The sequence below is a fragment of the Lontra canadensis genome, unplaced genomic scaffold (genome assembly GCF_010015895.1).
Source record: "Lontra canadensis isolate GAN:19392208 unplaced genomic scaffold, GSC_riverotter_1.0 scaffold136, whole genome shotgun sequence".
Lineage (NCBI taxonomy): Eukaryota > Metazoa > Chordata > Mammalia > Carnivora > Mustelidae > Lontra > Lontra canadensis.
In genome coordinates, this window is record NW_022631130.1 from 997,947 (window position 1) to 1,017,811 (window position 19,865).

Sequence of the window (19,865 nt, forward strand, 5' to 3'; positions counted from 1 at the left end):
GTTCCTGACCCTAGAGGAAAAGCTTTCAGTTTTTCTCCATTGAGAATGATATTTGCAGTGGGTTTTTCATAGATGGCTTTGATAATATTGAGGTATGTGCCCTCTATCCCTACACTTTGAAGAGTTTTGATCAGGAAGGGATGCTGTACTTTGTCAAATGCTTTTTCAGCATCTATTGAGGGTATCATATGGTTCTTGTTCTTTCTTTTATTAATGTGTTGTATCACATTGATTGATTTGCGGATGTTGAACCAACCTTGCAGCCCTGGAATAAATCCCACTTGGTCGTGGTGAATAATCCTTTTAATGTAATGTTGAATCCTATTGGCTAGTATTTTGACGAGAATTTTTGCATCTGTGTTCATCAAGGATATTGGTCTGTAGTTCTCTTTTTTGATGGGATCCTTGTCTGGTTTTGGGATCAAGGTGATGCTGGCCTCATAAAATGTGTTTGGAAGTTTTCCTTCCATTTCTATTTTTTGGAACAGTTTGAGGAGAATAGGAATTAGTTCTTCTTTAAATGTTTGGTAGAATTCCCCCGGGAAGCCATCTGGTCCTGGGCTTTTGTTTGTTTGGAGATTTTTGATGACTTTTTCAATCTCCTTACTGGTTATCGGTCTGTTCAGGCTTTCTATTTCTTCCTGGTTCAGTTGTGGTAGTTTATATGTCTCTAGGAATGCATCCATTTCTTCCAGATTGTCAAATTTGTTGGCATAGAGTTGCTCATAATATGTTCTTATAATTGTCTGTATTTCTTTGGTGTTAGTTGTGATCTCTCCTCTTTCATTCATGATTTTATTTGTTTGGGTCCTCTCTCTTTTCTTTTTGATAAGTCTGGCCAGGGGTTTATCAATCTTATTAATTCTTTCAAAGAACCAGCTCCTAGTTTCGTTGATTTGTTCTATTGTTTTTTTTGGTTTCTATTTCATTGATTTCTGCTCTGATCTTTATGATTTCTCTTCTCCTGCTGGGTTTAAGGTTTCTTTCTTGTTTTTTTCTCCAGCTTCTTTAGGTGTAGGGTTAGGTTGTGTACCTGAGACCTTTCTTGTTTCTTGAGAAAGGCTTGTACCGCTATATATTTTCCTCTCAGGACTGCCTTTGTTGTGTCCCACAGATTTTGAACCATTGTATTTTCATTATCATTTGTTTCCATGACTTTTTTCAATTCTTCTTTAATTTCCTGGTTGACCCATTCATTCTTTAGAAGGATGCTATTTAGTCTCCATGTATTTGTGTTCTTTCCAAATTTCCTCTTGTGATTGAGTTCTAGCTTCAGAGCATTGTGGTCTGAAACTATGCAGGGAATGATCCCAATCCTTTGATACCGGTTGAGACCTGATTTAGGACCGAGGATGTGATCTATTCTGGAGAATGTTCCATGTGCACTAGAGAAGAATGTGTATTCTGTTGCTTTGGGATGAAATGTTCTGAATATATCTGTGATATCCATCTGGTCCAATGTGTCATTTAAGGCCTTTATTTCCTTGTTGATCTTTTGCTTGGATGATCTGTCCATTTCAGTGAGGGGAGTGTTAAAGTCCTCTACTATTATTGTATTATTGTTGATGTGTTTCTTTGATTTTGTTATTAATTGGTTTATATAGTTGGCTGCTCCCACATTAGGGGCATAGATATTTACAATTACAATTAGATCTTCTTGTTGAACAGATCCTTTGAGTATGATATAGTGTCCTTCCTCATCTCTTATTATAGTCTTTGGCTTAAAATCTAATTGATCTGATATAAGGATTGCCACTCCAGCTTTCTTCTGATGTCCATTAGCATGGTAAATTCTTTTCCACCCCCTCACTTTAAATCTGAAGGTGTCTTTGGGTTTAAAATGAGTTTCTTGTAGGCAACATATAGATGGGTTTTGTTTTTTTATCCATTCTGATACCCTGTGTCTTTTGATTGGGGCATTTAGCCCATTAACATTCAGGGTAACTATTGAGAGATATGAATTTAGTGCCATTGTATTGCCTGTAAGGTGACTGTTATTGTATATTGTTTCTGTTCCTTTCTGATCTACTACTTTTGGGCTCTCTCTTTGCTTAGAGGACCCCTTTCAATATTTCCTGTAGAGCTGGCTTGGTGTTTGCAAATTCTTTCAGTTTTTGTTTGTCCTGGAAGCTTTTAATCTCTCCTTCTATTTTCAATGATAGCCTAGCTGGATATAGTATTCTTGGCTGCATGTTTTTCTCGTTTAGTACTCTGAATATATCATGCCAGCTCTTTCTGGCCTGCCAGGTCTCTGTGGATAAGTCTGCTGCCAATCTAATATTTTTACCATTGTATGTTACAGACTTCTTCTCCCGGGCTGCTTTCAGGATTTTCTCTTTGTCACTAAGACTTGTAAATTTGACTATTAGGTGACGGGGTGTGGACCTATTCTTATTGATTTTGAGTGGGGTTCTCTGAACCTCCTGGATTTTGATGCTTGTTCCCTTTGCCATATTGGGGAAATTCTCTCCAATAATTCTCTCCAATATACCTTCTGCTCCCCTCTCTCTTTCTTCTTCTTCTGGAATCCCAATTATTCTAATGTTGTTTCGTCTTATGGTGTCACTTATCTCTCGAATTCTGCCCTCGTGGTCCAGTAGCTGTTTGTCCCTCTTTTGCTCAGCTTCTTTATTCTCTGTCATTTGGTCTTCTATATCGTTAATTCTCTCTTCTGCCTCATTTATCCTAGCAGTGAGAGCCTCCATTTTTTATTGCACCTCATTAATAGCTTTTTTTATTTCAACTTGATTAGATTTTAGTTCTTTTATTTCTCCAGAAAGGGCTTTTATATCTCCCGAGAGGGTTTCTCTAATATCTTCCATTCCTTTTTCGAGCCCAGCTAGAACCTTGAGAATCGTCATTCTGAACTCTAGATCTGACATATTACCAATGTCTGTACTGATTAGGTCCCTAGCCTTTGGTACTGCCTCTTGTTCTTTTTTTTTGTGGTGAATTTTTCCACCTTGTCATTTTGTCCAGATAAGAGTATATGAAGGAACAAGTAAAATACTAAAAGGGTGGCAACAACCCCAGGAAAATATGCTTTAGCCAAATCAGAAGAGATCCCAAATCGTGAGGTGGGGGGAAGGGGATAAAAAGAAGTTCAGAAAGAAAAAAAAAAAAGAAAGAAAAAAGAAAAAAGAAACAAATAAAAAAGAAAACCAATAATGAAAAAATATAAAAAGGAAAATATATATATATACATACATATATATATATATATATATTAGATAAACTAGTTAAAAAACGTTAAAAAAGAAAAGGGTAAAAGTTAAAAAAATTTAGCAGAAGAAGAGAAAGAAAATTGAAAAAGAAAAAAAAATTAAATTAACTGCAAGGCTAAAGAATCATGGGGAGAAAGCCATGAGTTCCGTGCTTTGCTTTCTCCTCCTCTGGAATTCCGCTGCTCTCCTTGGTATTGAAACTGCACTCCTTGGTAGGTGAACTTGGTCCTGGCTGGGTTTCTTGTTGATCTTCTGAGGGAGGGGCCTGTTGTAGTGATTCTCAAGTGTCTTTGCCCCAGGCAGAGTTGCACCGCCCTTACCAGGGGCAGGGCTGAGTAATCCGCTGGGGTTCGCTTTCGGGAGCTTTGGTTCCCTGAGCGCTTTCGGTAGAGTTCCGGAGGATGGGAATGAAGATGTCGGCCTCCCAGTCTCCGGCCTGGAGGAGCCGAGAGCCCGGGGCCCCACTCTAAGGGAAGATTCTAAATAAAGAACTACCTTTCCCATTTGGGATACCAGGGGCCAAACTGTGCTGAAGCAGGGGCACAGAGGAAGTTCAGCCCAGGCTGATGCCCCTAAGGTACAAGCTGGGTCCTGCTAAGGAAGATGAGTGCGAGTTCTGCCCGGGAAGAATAGGGAATGGAAGAGCTGGCCTGGAATTGAAAATAACTCAAGTGGTAGGAGGCCCTTCCAAGGCCCTGTGGCCAACATGCTGCTGCATTATTTTAATGCTGTGTGGCCAGAGCTTTGCTCCATTAAGGAGACGTGCAAGCTGCTCATCACCAGCACTGCACAGAGCTCAGCGACTGTTACCTGGCGAAACTGCAGCTGGATCCAGATCTGCACTACAGATTTGCTGTGTGTCACCTTTAGGTTTTCCTTTTCATATTTAACAGATAACAAGTCAAGACTGACAGGGATCTGATTCTTTCTTATCTTTAGTATTCTTCTGAGTTTACACCTGAGTCCTGTGTGCTATTGTGGGTACCCAGATTTATGTAGAAATGTTAAAACACTATCTGGAAAAGCAAATGGCTCTTTGAAGTCTATGGAGAAGGCACCAGATGGAAGCTTATAAGGCTCTTGCTCTCAAAAGCCCTGCATCTAAAACATCCTTAAGTATGATTTAAAAAAAATCATTCAGCAATCCTAGTCTTTGCTATTGATAAAATGTACCTGTGTAAGCATACATCTGTGTGTTGGTGTGGTGAGCAGAATAACGGTCCCCAGAGTTGTTCATGTTCTAATCCATGGAATCTGTAAATGTTAAAAGGCAAAGTGACTTTGCAGATGTGATTAAGGGTACGGACCTTGAGACAGGGAGATTATCCAAATGAGTACGATCTAATCACATGAGTCCTTAAAAGTGGCAAACCTTTCCAACTGCAGTGGGAGAGACAGCAATAGAAGAGTCAGAGAATGGGGAGGATTCGGTGCCCTGTTAATGGCCTGAACTGTAGGGGGCAACCTGCATGGACCAGAGAGAAGCCTCTAGTGGCTAGGCGCAGCCTGAGATGACAGCCAGCAAGGAAATGGGGACCTGAGTCCAACAGTCCCAGGGAATTGAATTCTGCCAAAGCCTGAATGAGCAAAGAAGTGGGTGGGTGTTTCCCTGGAGCCTCCAGAGAGGAATTCAGCTCTCCCTGCACCTTGGTTTTAGCCAGCAAGATCCATGTTGGATTTCTGATCCATAGAACGGTTAGATAATAAATTTATGTTGCTTTAAGTTTGTGGAAGTTTGTTCTATCAGTAAGAGAAAACTGATACAAGTAAGAAATCATACATTGCATCTACTTAAAAAGTGAAAGCTTTCTGAACCAGTGTTTTCTAATCTGTGGACCACAACCCATTAATCTGTGGGCTGTAACAAGTATCAGATTTTTTGAGGTGTCTTTATTATGTCTCGGTAAAAAAAGAAAAAGAACAGAAAATATCACGGTGCATTTCACGGATAATTACCCAAAACTGTACCCATCGTGAAAAATATTGACACCAATTGTGACAAATTAGTGAGGAAGAGAGACAGTATAAGGGATGAAGTACATGGGCTACAAATCATGTTTCTAGCTCTTGTTTTACTGATGTCACTTGATTCAGTAGTAAATGACAATCCTTTTTACCATTATCAAAATGGAGGAGGTGGATTTGTAGAGTTTAATTTTAATTTTATTGTAATTTATAGCTGTGACATGCAGGAGAATTTTACCTGGAGTTAGTAAGTATGAGATTTCCCACTGAGCTAATTTATGAACATTCACGTAAGTTTCAACCAAACATAGTAACTTTGTCCTTGAGGGTTCTGGGATGGAATGAATTTGTGAACAGCCATTAAACAAAGTTATTCTTAATTTTTAGTTTTTGTATTGTTGACTTTCCCCCTCCCCAACCAGGGTTTTATATACATATGAATAATAATACTTGATATGAACTTTGTAATGGTTTTATATGATTGAATGTGCAAGTATAAAGTTTTGTTTCACGAACTATTTTCCACTTTTGTAGATATGCTTATCAGCGCTAGGTCAGGATGTGAAATGTGCTACTGTGTGTTGCAGACTAAACATTGTTCTGGATTGGTTCATTAGAATGCAGTTGCTATGGATAAACCTTATATCATGATTGAACAATCTGTGGTGTTGGGATTTTTTTTTTTTGTTGTTGTTGTTGTTGTTACAAGACTGCTTACAAAGACAAAATTTTAAGAAAAAAAGAATTCCCAGTGAGTAGAGGGTTTGTTTTCAAGATATCCTTGAGATACAGGCCGCAGGCTAGCATGTGGGGTAGAGATTCCTCAGAAACCACATAAAACAATCATGGAACTTCTCCCCTCCGAACCTCTATTTCTGATCAGAGGAATAAGGATACAATTTCGAGCTGCTCTTTAACCCCAGCAAGGGGATCCCTTGCCCATCCAACTTCAGGTCAGTCTGGGGTGGTGTCCTCAGGGCCACTCTGTTTGTACTGGCACGGGGCCACACTGCTTTGTGGCCTTGGGCTGTGTAACAAATTACACCAAAACACAAGCCATTAAAAAAAAAAAGAAGAAAAGAAACATTGTCTTACATAGTTTCTGTAAGTCAAGAATTAGAGAGTGGTTTAAGGGGGATGATTTGGGCTTAGGATCCTTCCCCAGGTGAGAGTTAAGGTATGGACAAGGATTGCAGTCACTTGACAATAGGAGGACCCAATTCCAAGAAGGTGCAAAGCTGATTCTGGCTGTTGGTTGTAGGCCTCATTTCCTGCTCACGGAGATGTCTCCTTGAAGCTGCTTGAGTCTCAACACCAATGTGGCAGTTGACTTATCCCAGGGTGAGTGATGCAAGAGAAAGCAAGTTGGAAATTGCAATGTCTTTCATGACTTAACCTCCAAAGTTATACTCCGTAATTTCCACACTATCCTCCTGGTAGTGCAGGTCATCCATGTTCATTGTGGGAGGGGACAACACAGGATGTGAGTACCAGTAGGCAAGAATCTTTGAAGCTCATTTCCAAACCTCCTCACAACCTCCTGAAGCAATCTGATATACAGAGTGGACTATTTTACTTTATTTTAGCAGAATAAAGACCTAATTTATAGTTACCAAGAGGAGATTATTCAAGTTTCTGCAAGAATATAATTGAAGTCAGCCCAGGAGTAAGAGGATAAATGGATATTGAATTGAACCTATATTAAAAGAACAGTAAGAAATCATTATGACATGGATACCTTATTGAAGAATCCTAAGGCAGAGAAATGCTTAGAGAAAACCAAAACTTGGAAACCTCCCCCGTTCCAAATGCCAAAGGTCTGAGTGATGATAATTGGAAATTTTACCTCCACCTGCTGCGTGAAAACACACCAAGTGGTGACCCCTGACTGTTGTACATGCTGTTCCTCTGGTACATCCAGATGATAGAGGTGGTCTGGCTAAGATGGATCAGGGGCAGTTAAAGTCTCCCAGGGAACTATTAGTGTTTTCTCGGTTTGGGGAAGGTTCAGCTGAGCTTCTCCCAAGAGGAGTGGGGAGGGAGTGGCGATGAAGAAAATCAGTTCTGCGTCTGGAGGGTTTTCTCACTCAGGACCATGAGCATGACATGCATCTTACAGAGCTGGTGAGCACCAGGGCTGATCCCTGAGTCCTGAGAGATGGTACAGCCTACTCATCCCAGAGCCATGATTACCGCAAAGATCAGGCTTCTCTTTAGGCCTGAAGGGGCCATGGCAAGTCAGTCTGTGGAATTAGGTTTTATTTGGGGGAGAAAGTAAACCTTGTCGGTACATGTGGACCTCAATACCCACGTGCTACTGACTTGCAAACCAGTCAAGCCATTGCTCCAGGCTCACAAGTGGGGACACATTTTAGGTGTTGCCTTTTGGATCTTCATCTGCATATTCTTTTGTCTCTTCTCCTTTTCCTCTACTTTATTTGCCTACATATTTAAAATATGTTTTGAGAATAAGTTTATTTACTTGTTTTAGACAAGTAATGTAACAAGTTTTAAAATTTAAAGGGTGTAAGAGTGATATAAAAGTATATAGAATGACAGTTTTCCTCCTATCCTGTGGTGGTACATTTACAGCTTGCTTTCAGAAAATGTGGTCTCATGTAACAATGTGTGTCAACTATACTTCAGTTAAGAAAAAAGCTGTAAGAAGGAAAAAAAAAGCAGCCTCCTCCTCCAGCAGGATAGCTTGGGCTTCTCTGTGGGGAGTTTGGATCCTGAGAGTGAAAGCAAAAGCAGAAACTGCCAGGCCTCTTAAGGTTTGGGCTTGGAAGTCCCAGGCCAACATGTCCACAGCACTCTTTAGGTTAAAGCAAGTCACAAAGACAGTCCAGATTTAAGGGGTGAGGGGATAGACTCTACCTCTTGATGGAAGGAATGGTAAAATCACATTGCAATAGGGAGGCATGATTCAGTGAAGGGAACACTGTATAAATCGGATGGCACCAGGTGTCCCTGTTGCCACAGCTCAGGGGCACAGGCCTGCTAAAGGTCCAAGACCTCATAATAGGATTGCAGAATGGATTAGAGAATGCTTGCCCTCCTATCGACCTTACCACCATATCAGCAGGGTTCCTGTATAATAATGTAGATTATAGCCGACAGAACTATAATGATCAGGCTCTATTTAAGAAGCAGTTTCTAAGGAAACACAAATATAACAGGGGAGACAAAAACAAGGACATTAGAGGAAATGGACATCTCTGACATGTACAGCTATGGCAAAAAGTAAACTTAACAGCATACCTGGTGGCCAGAAAAAACACAAAACTTCACACTGAGGCCTAATTACCCAGTACCCATTTTACCCAGTACATAATTATGGGTTTTAAGCAAAATTTACAGGCATAAAGGCAGAGATTTTGGAATTATGACAGTGGCATCTTTAAAGTAACTTTAACGAGTTAAGGGCTCTAATGGAACCAGTGGACAATACACAAGAGCTTCTCTCTGTGTCCTCACAAGATATAGGGGCAGGGGAGCTCTCCTCTGGGAGATTGGGGCACTAATCCCATTCACGAGGGCTCCACTCTCATGACCTAATCCCCCCCCGCAAATCCCCACCTCTGAATACTATCATGCTGAGGGTTAGGTTTTAATATATGAATTTTGGGAGGACACAAATATTCAGTATATAGCAGATGGTGAAAAGTTCAGTGGTTGCCATGGTTTTGGGGGAGAAATGTAGAGGTGAAGCATAGGGAATTATTTGAGCGGTAAAATTATTCTGTATGAAACTAAGAGGGTAGATACATGCTTTTATGCATTTGTGAAAACCCGTAAACTGTGCAATGCTAAGAGTGAAACTTGATGTAAATTACGGACTTTAATAACAACTTATCAATATTATTTTCATGATGTGAGTTTTGAGAGTCCTTTATATATTTTATATACAAATGTTTTGTCAGATATGTGGTTTGGAATGATTCCCAATATTCCATTGTAGGGCTATAATCCTAATGTATTACACTAATACAAGATGTTAATGATAGAACAAATTCCCTATCAGTTATTGGGTGCTGGGTTATGATGGGTATATGGAACTATATGAACTATCTGCTTAATTATTCTGTAGAATTAAAATCGTACTAACAATAAAGTTTATTATTTTTGAAAGTCTGAGTCTCACTTTTCTCATTTTATAATGAGGAGTAGATTACTTCTTATATTTTTTCCATCTTTAACATTTATGATTTCCCCCTTCTAAATATACTTTATTTTTTGAAGCAGTTTTAGATTCACAGCAAAACAGAGCAGAAAGTAGAGTTCCAGTATACCTCCTGTACCCACAGAAGCACAACTTCCCCCACCATCAATATCCATAGTGATACATTTGTTATAATTGATATACTTAAACTGACACATTCTTATCACCCAAAATCCATAGTTCACTCCTGGTATTGTGCATTCTACAGGTTTGACAAATGTATAATTACACGTATTCACCCACAGAATATCATACAGAATAATTTCACTATCCTAACAGCCACCAATTGATCCCTCCTTCTCCTTAACCCAAGGGACATATTTGTGGAATAGTTCTGTATCTTGATTTTGGTGATTACACAAATTTACATGTGATAAAAGGACAGAACTATACATACAGCTTGTACGCATGTCAATTTTTGGGTTTTGATATTGTGATATGTTTAAGATATAATCACTGGGGGAACCTGGGCAAAGGGTAAATGGGACCTCACTGCACTATCTCTGCAACTCTTGTGATTCTGTACTTATTTAAAAAAAAATAAATAAAAAAAATCTGTTTTATTTTCCAAATAAAATATTGAAATTTCTGAGAAAGCTTGGGAAGAGAAACCCAACTTTCTTAGAAGCTTTGCAGTATCACATGGTTGTATGTTATCACTAAGCAAACAATGTTGCTCATAGTAGAAGACCAAGTTAAAACAAAAAAAGTGAAAACCCAACTCCATAATGTGGTGAATTAAAAAACAATTCTTTTTACAGAAGCATCACCTGAAGTGATTTGAAGAGTAGAAAACACACAATGGAATGCTAGTAACACAAAAGCTCCCTCAAGAAATGCATTTTAAAACGCTTGTTTTCATTCCATAAAATTATTTTAACTCCTTATGTTCCAGTGAAGAACAGAAGACCTAAAAGCTAGGAATCTCCAGCACAATACAGACATAAAGCTATTAGGTTTAGAAGTGTTTTTAGTTCTTGTTCTGGCATTCTCAGAGGAAGGACTGTGTTTGTCATAAAATCAAAAGTCAGTCAAACTTTTACACTTTTTATGTACTTTTAATGTATTTTTTTAAAAGATTTTATTTATTTATTTGACAGACAGAGATCACAAGTAGGCAGAGAGGCAGGCAGAGAGAGAGGAGAAAGCAGGATCCCTGCCCAGCAGAGAGCCCACCGCGGGGCTTGATTCCAGAACCCTGGGATCATGACCTGAGCCGAAAGCAGAGGCTTAATCCACTTTGACTTAGTTAAAACTATATACTCCAAAGAGGTATTCATTTGTGGGTGGGTAAATTGATTTGCCCTGTGTCACATATTCTAAAACAATTTTGCAGTGATTGATTTGCGCTCCCCCTCGCCCCCCCATCAAAGGACAAAATAGTCCTTGCACAGAAATTGTCGCTGCCGGTATAAGCTAAATCGTCTCACAAAATTTAAAAAAGTCTTCCTTTCCCCACGCCCCCAGGAACGGTAGTAACCAAGATTTAGAGGTTAAGATAAAGTCCAAGTTGCTCAGAAACATTAAGCAATTTTGTTCCCTTATTGTGCAGCAGTTCTTTTAATATAAGGGTTTAAGGCAGTAGACTCTGAAGCGTCCTACAGTCCAAGTCGGAAAAGAGGCTTAAACTGGTATCCGGCTTCATCACCTGATACGGTTTTTGGGTCTCAGCGATCACTCCTAGTCCCATTCCCGAGATCTTCAAGCTGCTGTCTTCCCCAACAGCGCTACACAGAGGCGAGCAAAGAGGGAGGTGGTGCTTCCTCGGATACAAGATGGTGACCACGCGACGCTCTAGGCTGCCTCAGCCGGGGCTCGGTAGCCGGAAGTCCTCCGGCTCTCGCCATTAGGAAGCGGAAGTAAAAAGTGGCAGGCAGCTGGGCTATTGCTCTGCGAGACCGGCTTGAGGGGAGCCGCGGAAAAGGCGCGTGTCGGCCGCTCACTGGCGCAGCCGCTGCCTCCGCCGTCACCGCCCCGCCCCGGCGTTGTCGCTGGCATCGTCGCGGTCGAAGCGCGGGCCCAGCATGGGCAGGAAGGGGGACGCGAGCGGCGCGTGTGCCGCGGCTGCGCGGCCGGTGACAGGTACCCCTGGCTTGGCGTGGGGAGGTCTCGTGGACCGGGAGAGGGTCTGGGACGCGAGGCGACCCCGTGCCCCGGTCACCTTGAGCTTCCGCTTCTTTCCTGACTCAGTTTCTCCTTCCGTGCCCCAGTACTGTCCTTATTTGCGCGTCCCCCGAGTTGCCCTCAGTGGTCTCTGGGCAAGGTATCAATTCTGCGGGAGTGGCCACTGACTCTCTTCAGCGGTTTTGAGTCTTCAGTGAAGAGCTTTGAGACCAGTGTGCCCAAGTGCAGAAGGAGGTGGGGGAAGTGCCCTAACCTGAATTTAGATCAACCCTGACCCCAAGTAGGTTGAGAACCAGCAGTTTGCAGGACTCTGATTGGGGAACGACTTCATCTTTTTATAGATTTCTGTTTTCCCTAAAATGAATTAAAGTGATGCATATTGGTTGCCGTTTTCATTTAAATACGAGGATCTGTTGGCTGGTGATTGGATGATCCGGTTTCACTTTTTGTGGGACCTGTCAGAAGAATAAGATCTGCGTACGTCGCCAATAAGTTATGGATGTCAACTGTTCTTCGTTGGCCATATCTCCAGATTGTTTTGCATTTCTTGCCAGATTTGAGAACTAGCATATTTTGTTCATTTGAAGTCCGGAGGTCTTATACCTTACTGTGCTACACTATCTTAGAAACATTCATCGTGCACTTGCTGGCCAGTTTTAGTGTGATGTTTGAAACACAAAATAGTTACTTAACACACAAAATTTGGGATGATTGTAGCCTTTCCACTTGGCTTGCTTTTGACAAACTTGACACTTTTTTTTTTTTTTTAAAGATTTTATTGATTTTTACAGGGAGAGAGAGCAGGGGGAGGGGCGGAGGGAGAGGGAAAGAGAGAATCTCAAGCAGGCTCTGTGCTGAGCCTGAAGGGGAAGCCTTGATCTCTGGACCCTGAACTCATGACCTGAGGGGAAATCAAGAGTCTGAGCCCAACAGACTGAATTGAACCACCTAGATGCCCCAACACTCATTTTTATTAAAGGAAATAAACATTGCTTCTTACAGTAGGATGGCACCTTTATAGTGCACGTTTAGCTTAAGAGGAAGAGATTGAACTATGCAGAAATTTCTGTTAGATCTTCTCTGCAGTTACCAGTGATCATTTTCATATCAGATGAGTAGTAACTACTTAAAAAAAAAATTAGATTTATCGGGTTCACAGCAAACGGTCTTGCTAATAGGTATAAATGCATATTAAGTTTAATTATTTGGAAAATAAATTTATTTCTCTAGAAGAGTCCTTCCTAATATTTTTCCTCACTGTTAATCATGTATGTTGAAGCTCAGGTGGCTGTCTGTAAGCTTGCATCGTGCACGTTGTTTTTTTAAAAGTTTGTCCGCTATTATCTTCAGTTTAGAAATGGAAGAAGAAGTTGGTGATTTAGAATTTTATGCCTCCTCTGTTTTCCAGAAAGTGAAAAGTGTTTGCCATAATACAGTTTTTATTAATATTTCTAATATCCTACTGTAGATCAATGAGTAAGAGATAGTCATGAATTTAAACCAATTAGAATGGGCCACAGACTGGATCTTAAAGATAGTACATTTGGACCTAGGACTTATTATTTTCTTTTTTTTAAAAGATTTTATTTATTTATTTGTCAGAGAGCACAAGCAGGGGGAGCAGCAGGCAGAAGGAGAGGGAGGAACAGTCTCCCCGCTGAGCAGGGAGCCCGATATGGGACTCGATTCTGAGACCCTGGGATACTGACCTGAGCTGAAGGCAGAAGCTTAACTTATCTGAGCCACCCAGGTGCCCTGGGCCTAGGACTTATAAAAGAATGTTTTTAATTTGCCCACTGTGCCACAAGCACTATGCCTATGATCATGAAATGCCACATTGTAGATTCTGACAGCTATTATTTCTCACATTATTCATATTTACTAGCAACATTTAAGGACCACTGGGATCAGAGTGATAAGATTCTCATAAAATGAAGGCATTCTCAAACAAAAGGCACTTCAGTGAAGTTCTTACTTCTGCTTCTCTGAAACAGTCTTTTTTCCTGTAGTTTGACCTGTGGCATCAAGGATGTGGGGTCTGGGTGGGAGAGCTTTTCTTTAAGGTCCACTTTTCTCTGTCATCTTAATGGGGCTATACCTTGCCCCAAGAACTCTGTCTCTTTTAAAAATAGTTTAAGGGGGCGGGGCGCCTGGGAGGCTCAGTGGGTTAAAGCCTCTGCCTTCGGTGCAAGTCATCATCCCAGGGTCCTGGGATGGAGCCCCACATTGGGCTCTCTGCTCGGCGGGGAGTCTGCTTCCTCCTCTCTCTCTCTCTCTCTCTCTCTCTCTCTCTGCCTGCTTCTCTGCCTACTTGTGATCTCTGTCAAATAAATAAATAAAAATATCTTTAAAAAAATAGTTTAAGGGGATCTCTGGGTGAGTCTTGGTGCATAGAGTTTTCATTTTAACCCTTCTTAAGTCTTAAGCTTTTTGTAGCATCTATCCTCTTGTTGTCACACTCCTTTCTATTTGCTTTCATTCTTCCTTTAATGAATGATGGCCTGTGTTTATTTCATTTTGAGCACCTCTTGTGTTCCTGGCATTATGCTAAGCATGTGGCCCTTACAGATGAAGCTCCCTGCTCTTGCGGAGCTCACATTCTGTCCCTAAAGCAAGCCTGTCAGGCTAGTTGGCCAGTTTGCTTTGGTCCCAACTTCAGGCTGGCATGCTTGGTTTCAGGTTGAAACTGTGTCTTTCTCAGCCACCTATATCCCAAGGACTCTGTCCCTAGAAAGTCCTTGGACTTGTGTTGATTCTCACAAGAAAGCTCTTTGTTCAGTCAGGGTCTGCACAGTATGAATTCTTACCTTCCAAAACCAGAGATAGCATGGTATTATAGAACTTAAAAACAGGCAGACGTGGGTTCCAAGCATTGTTGTTTATTAATATTAGTCAAGTTCCTCAGCTTCACTGAGGCTGGGAATGATAACGTTTCACCTATTATGCAGCAAGGCTATAGGTATCTCCTGTTTGCCAGGCACTGTGCTATTTGCTGTGGTGAACAAAGTAGTCATGGCTGCCACCCTTTAGGAACTACAGTCTCCTGGGTAGTTGTGTGGAGGGACTAGATATCATGGTATATGCAAAGCACCTGACACTGTGCTGGGCCCAGAGCAATGGCTCAATAATCTTAATGCTTCCTGGGGGACCTTTTGTCACTCCCTCTTCCCTCATCACTCTATGCATGCAGCCTGCCTGGGGTTACTGGCAGTGGTGTCCAGTTTCTAGTCCAGAATTACTACTTTTGGGACTACACATCTAGGCCCCTTGGGGGCAAATTGTAAACAGAACTGTAGTATAGTAATGCTAACATAGTTCATATATTCTGTCTCCAGTTTAGAAGTTTTGTGACTTTGGGGGGGGGGGATTTTTTTCCCCTAACCACAGAAAATGTATTTCCAAGACATTTTTTTTTTGAGCCCATGTAATAACGATTTATTATTCTGTAATTTAGAAAGTGGTTTTTTACGAGAACGTCTTTTATTAGAACAATTAATTCTGGTATAGTACTTGACACTTGAGAGAGTAATTTTCATGTTGCTTTTTCATTCTCAGAGTGTCCTGGTGTGGCAGATACTGATATTCCTATTTCAGAGTCTGGGAGACCAAGGGCCAGAGAAGTTACTAGGGAACTTCCTTGTGGTTAAACTGCTAGTAAGTAGCAAACTCAGTAATTTATCAGAAGTCCCTGACTCTGAAAGGTTCTTTCTTTTCACGCCAAGTTTTTCTGTCATGCAGAGCAGGTTTCTGAGGCTGTAGTTCAGAGACCTTTGTAAGGGAGGAATTTAGGAGGGAAGAACTGAGAGTTCTTGAGTAGTCTGAAGTTGTATGTAAAATTTTTGGTTCTTGCTTGCCCCTCTGTAGGAAATATCAGTAACTTTTGCTGCACTCTGAAAGGGCTACCTCCGCACCCCCAACCCTCACCCCAGCCAGAAATCTGCTAACAAGTTTCAGTGTTGGGATCTAGGTCGCTAGCCCTAGTCTTTATGAATGTTGGCTATTTATTTATTTATTGGTACTTATTTATAAATGGGATATTAATTAGTCAATTAAATCAATTAAGCTGACAGTGTCTGAACTAAAAACTCTTAAAAGTAACTTTTTTATTTGGTTTATTTTGATTTTGACCATTTGTTCTTTAGAGATATTGTGTGTTATGTGAAGCAGGGTGTTGGCACAACTGTTAATGCTTTTTGTAAAAAGAGGGTACTGACTCATCCTCCAAGCAGTAGCTTTTCTAATCAGTATCTCAAGGAATTGGGGTGAGTCTGGTGTGAGCCTTACCTACCCAACACTAGCATGCAGAAGCACAACTTTGGTTTGGTGTTTCTTACATATTCATGTCTTCTTTGGATTCCCATTCAAATGGGTGGAACTTAGATGCTCACTTATACGGCCTGGGGGGAAGTCTGATTAGGGTTCAGTGAGGCTGACCTCTGAGATGAAAAATCAGGCCAAAGATGCCTAGAGCTGGAGTCTTTTTCTGAAATGATGTTGACACCTCAGTGTGCTTGAGGAGGTTGCTGCTGGGAGTTAGGAGGCCTGCATTCGATGGCTGTGCCAATTTACCAGTGATTCCAGCTTCCTTATTTTGTAGATAGGGACCCATGATTGAGTTCTAACATTCTTTGTTCAGAACGGTATTTGCATTTACACTCAAGACCCATCTGTTAGCCCCCTGGGGCTGCTGTGACAAAGTACCAAACTGTGTGGCTAAGAGCAATGACATTTCCTTGTCTTCCAGTTTTGGAGGCCAGAGATTCTAAATCAAGGTGTCACAGGACCATATTCCCTCTGAAATCTGTAGGGGAGGGTCTTTCTTTGCCTCTTCCGGCATTTTCTAGCCCTAGGTGTTCTGTGGTTTGCAATATAGTTCCAGTGCTTGCCTGTCTTCTCTGGCATTCTCCCTGTGTCTGTTCACATGGTGTTCCCATTTCATGTCTGTCTCTCTGTCCACGTTTTCCATTTTTTTGTAACACCAGTCTTATTGGATTAGGGCCCACCCTAATGACCTCATTTTAACTGGATTTCCTCTGTTAAGACCATTTCCAAACAAGTTTGTATTTCGAGGTGCTGGGTTAGGACTTTTGGGAGGACACTATTTAATACCCATCATTTACATTTTCATCTGCCTCAGCTTTGTTTACTCTTATGGTTCATAAAGTATGACTGTGTGCTCCCTGCTAAGCCACCAACTGACTTAGACCTGTGTATAGTTTAGGCACCCCACGATGAGATGGAGTCTTTATAGGAAAGAGTATATGATCTACACCTTTAGTTATATATCAGTCACTCAGCAAGTTGAAACCATGGAGATATTAGGTGCTGTTAAATTTCAGAAGCATTTCCATTTCTGTAATTTTCATGTTACTTTGTGTCTCTAAGTATTAAGATTCAGGTTTAAACATTTCTTTGTAGCAAAACCTTTTTTTTTTTTTTCTTTTTAGGGGTTTGCTATAAAATGGGACTTATGATTATATTCACTGGACTATGGCTGTTTTCCTCAGTAAAGGCAGATTCAAAAGCCATTACAACCTCTCTTACGACAAAATGGTTTTCCACTCCATTGTTGTTAGAAGTCAGGTAAGAAGACATCTTTTTTTCCTTTCATGTATTTGAGTAAAAATGTAGGATCTGCCAGTGAGTATTCAGGAGCTTTTTTAGGCAGTGAGATTATCATCACATGCATTTAGTCAGTGCCTCTTTCAGTGTGCATTGTGCTGTGTGCTAGTCAGAGGCTGTTAGAACACAGAATCTGTCAGTAGGATATGGTAATATTGATTCATAGAGATACTTAGGGACTTCTTTGGACAAATTTATTGAATTGGTTAAATCATCTTCCAAGAAAGGTGTACATGTGGTAATAAAGGAAGAGAGAGTTATACTTAAATGAATTTTTCTATTTATTTGAAAAAGGTTTTAAGAGGTGTTTAATAAAAGAGAAAGAAGAGAGTTTGTCAAGATTGGGGGAGAGAGGGCCTGCTCCTTCTAAGAAGTTGGTAGAAGACCTTGAGATATGAGAGCACAGAAGGGAGGCTGAGGACAGGGCTAGATTTTATCTAAGATTTTACTTGTTCCACATTTTAACATCTCCAAAATTAAGAAGCATTTTAATGAAATCAAGATGTTATTTTACATTAAAATTGGAAACATTTTCCTTTTTAGTGTTTCATAAAGGCAGTATGTCTTAAAACTGACAGTGTCTTAAAATCAATACAATACAATAAAGAAATACGATACAATAAAATACAAAATCAAATAAAATACAATAGTCAATGATTTCTTGGGAGATTTTGTATTCCAAGTGTATTTTTTAGTTAGTGTTTATAGTATAAATAACTAGTTACCTCTCTTTTAAAAAGTCAGTGTTTTGTTTATAGAGGGAAACTTATTTTTATTGTATCTGAAATAATATATATCTAGGACTTACAGAGAATCATTCTAAAGCATAAATTTAGGTAGATTGAATGGCAAGCAGTTGATAAATCTCAGAATTTGATAGTGCTAGAAATTTGAACTGTTGCATTACTTCAGTTAACTTTGGTCTATCTTTGTACTCTTCAACTTTAGAATTTCATCTTCTAACATTTCCTCCTTCATCCCTAGAAAAATGTGAATGAAGAATTTTTGTTGTGTTGATTGTGTTTATGAATAGTGGCATCTCCTAAGGAAACAGCTTCATTTGGAATTGATAAAAGAGGACCAGTGGGAAAGTGGGACTTTTAGGACCTGATTTTGGTTTGCTGAGGAGCCTCATGGATTTTCTGCTCATCACACTTAAGCTTGTATCACTCCTCTGTGCCTCCCTTCTCTCAACAATAAAATGGCCAAAAGAAAAAATTACTACTGCATTTATTTCACAGCAGTGTTATGAGTTGATAAATGGATTGAACTCTTCCATTGTCAGAACTTTATTAGATAGAGAGGGCACTTATAAGTAAAGTGACCGGAGGTTGGTTGAGATCTAAACTGCCTGAGCAGACTCTAATAGTTGACCTTTTTTCCCCTCCAGTCTTATTTTGGATGATTTGTCTGGTGTAAATCTAAGTGTTTAGGATTTACTATCACTTTCTAAATAATTTTGTGCAATTAACTGTAACATGTTTTATAGTACTTTGCTTGGCATTCTTTATTGAGTTCCACTCAGTTACTCTCACTTAGAATAATTTTTTTTGGTTTTGTACATTGTTTCAGAAGATTTTTGTGGCATATACTTTTGGGATTTTTGAGAAAGTATGTTAAAACTGTCAGTTTTAATTAACTCATTTTTTTCAGTTTCGTTGATCTCTGTGAAGTGAATAATGTATATCACTTCCTCCACCAACTTTTCCTTTTACAAACATTGCCCCTTTTCATGATTTCCTGACCATTTGCCGTTTTGGTTGATTATTTTTAGTTTTCTTCTTTGGCTGTTTGCAGACATTTTGGCAAGGTAATGGGACATCTAGGCAACTCAGAAATAAGTTGAGCATTATTAGAGATCCTCGATATTTGCCTCCAGAAGTAGCTGAAGCCACCATTCTTCCTTCCCAGGTCCATGGAGGACATTGATGGCAGATCATAGCATTGTCCATCTGAATGAGGGAGAGGGGACAGAATGTATCTCTACCCATTGAGGCATGCAACTACCACAGATATTTTGCCTTCCCTGCATATAGTCCTTAGGGTCTAAAAATATTCCCATGTTATTTTTAGGTTAGGCCTGATCCTAATGAAGCAGTTGTAGCTTTCTGGTTGTTCACGAAGTGATACATATTTAATTGAAGTAGAACACTGAGTATGTTTTGAACAGCCATAATTACTGACAGAAATATTGTATAAGTAAAGTACTATTATTAAAATAGAAACCAATAATCATTTGTTGAGTACTAGATACTATAATGGCCCAAGAATTCAGCATGATAGAGATCAAATAGATTTGAGTTTGCATTCCAGATTTTTGATTTGCTAATTCTATGCCCTTAAGCAAATCAATAACCTCTCTTGAGTTATAGTTTCTTTATTCTAAAAATGATTTTAAATCAGGGTGGCTGTGAGGATTTAAGGACATGAGGGAATATGCCAAGCATAGTGTCCATCACATAGTAAGCCCTCCTTAAATATTCATTTCCCTTCCCTTTCTACTTCTTTATGGAAGAAAGACCATTTCTGATCTCCAACCGTAACTTTGGAAATCTAGAAAACAAGTTACCAGATTTTTGCTATCTGGTGGACATTCAGGTTGTTTATGGCTTTTTTTTTTCTTTTGTCATTGATTAAAAACTTTTTATTGTGACCTTTCAAAACATTTGTGAGTGGAATGGTACATATAATGTGCTCTCCCTCTACCT

At 40.0% G+C, this 19,865-nt stretch overlaps 1 protein-coding gene and 1 pseudogene across 2 annotated transcripts in view; one reads left to right on the plus strand and one right to left on the minus strand.

Moving 5' to 3' along the window:
- Positions 1-11,101, minus strand: part of LOC116858414 — a 30,148-nt pseudogene extending 19,047 nt beyond the window's left edge.
- Positions 11,102-11,282: 181 nt separating this feature from the next.
- The window catches only part of UGGT1 (UDP-glucose glycoprotein glucosyltransferase 1), a 120,597-nt gene continuing 112,014 nt past the window's right edge, over positions 11,283-19,865 (plus strand). For both annotated transcript variants that reach the window (XM_032843172.1, XM_032843173.1), the window contains exons 1-2: positions 11,283-11,493; positions 16,983-17,118. In XM_032843172.1, coding sequence (XP_032699063.1) covers positions 11,436-11,493; positions 16,983-17,118 — 194 coding nt within the window. In that variant the 5' untranslated portion in view covers positions 11,283-11,435. The remainder of the gene's footprint in view (positions 11,494-16,982; positions 17,119-19,865) is intronic.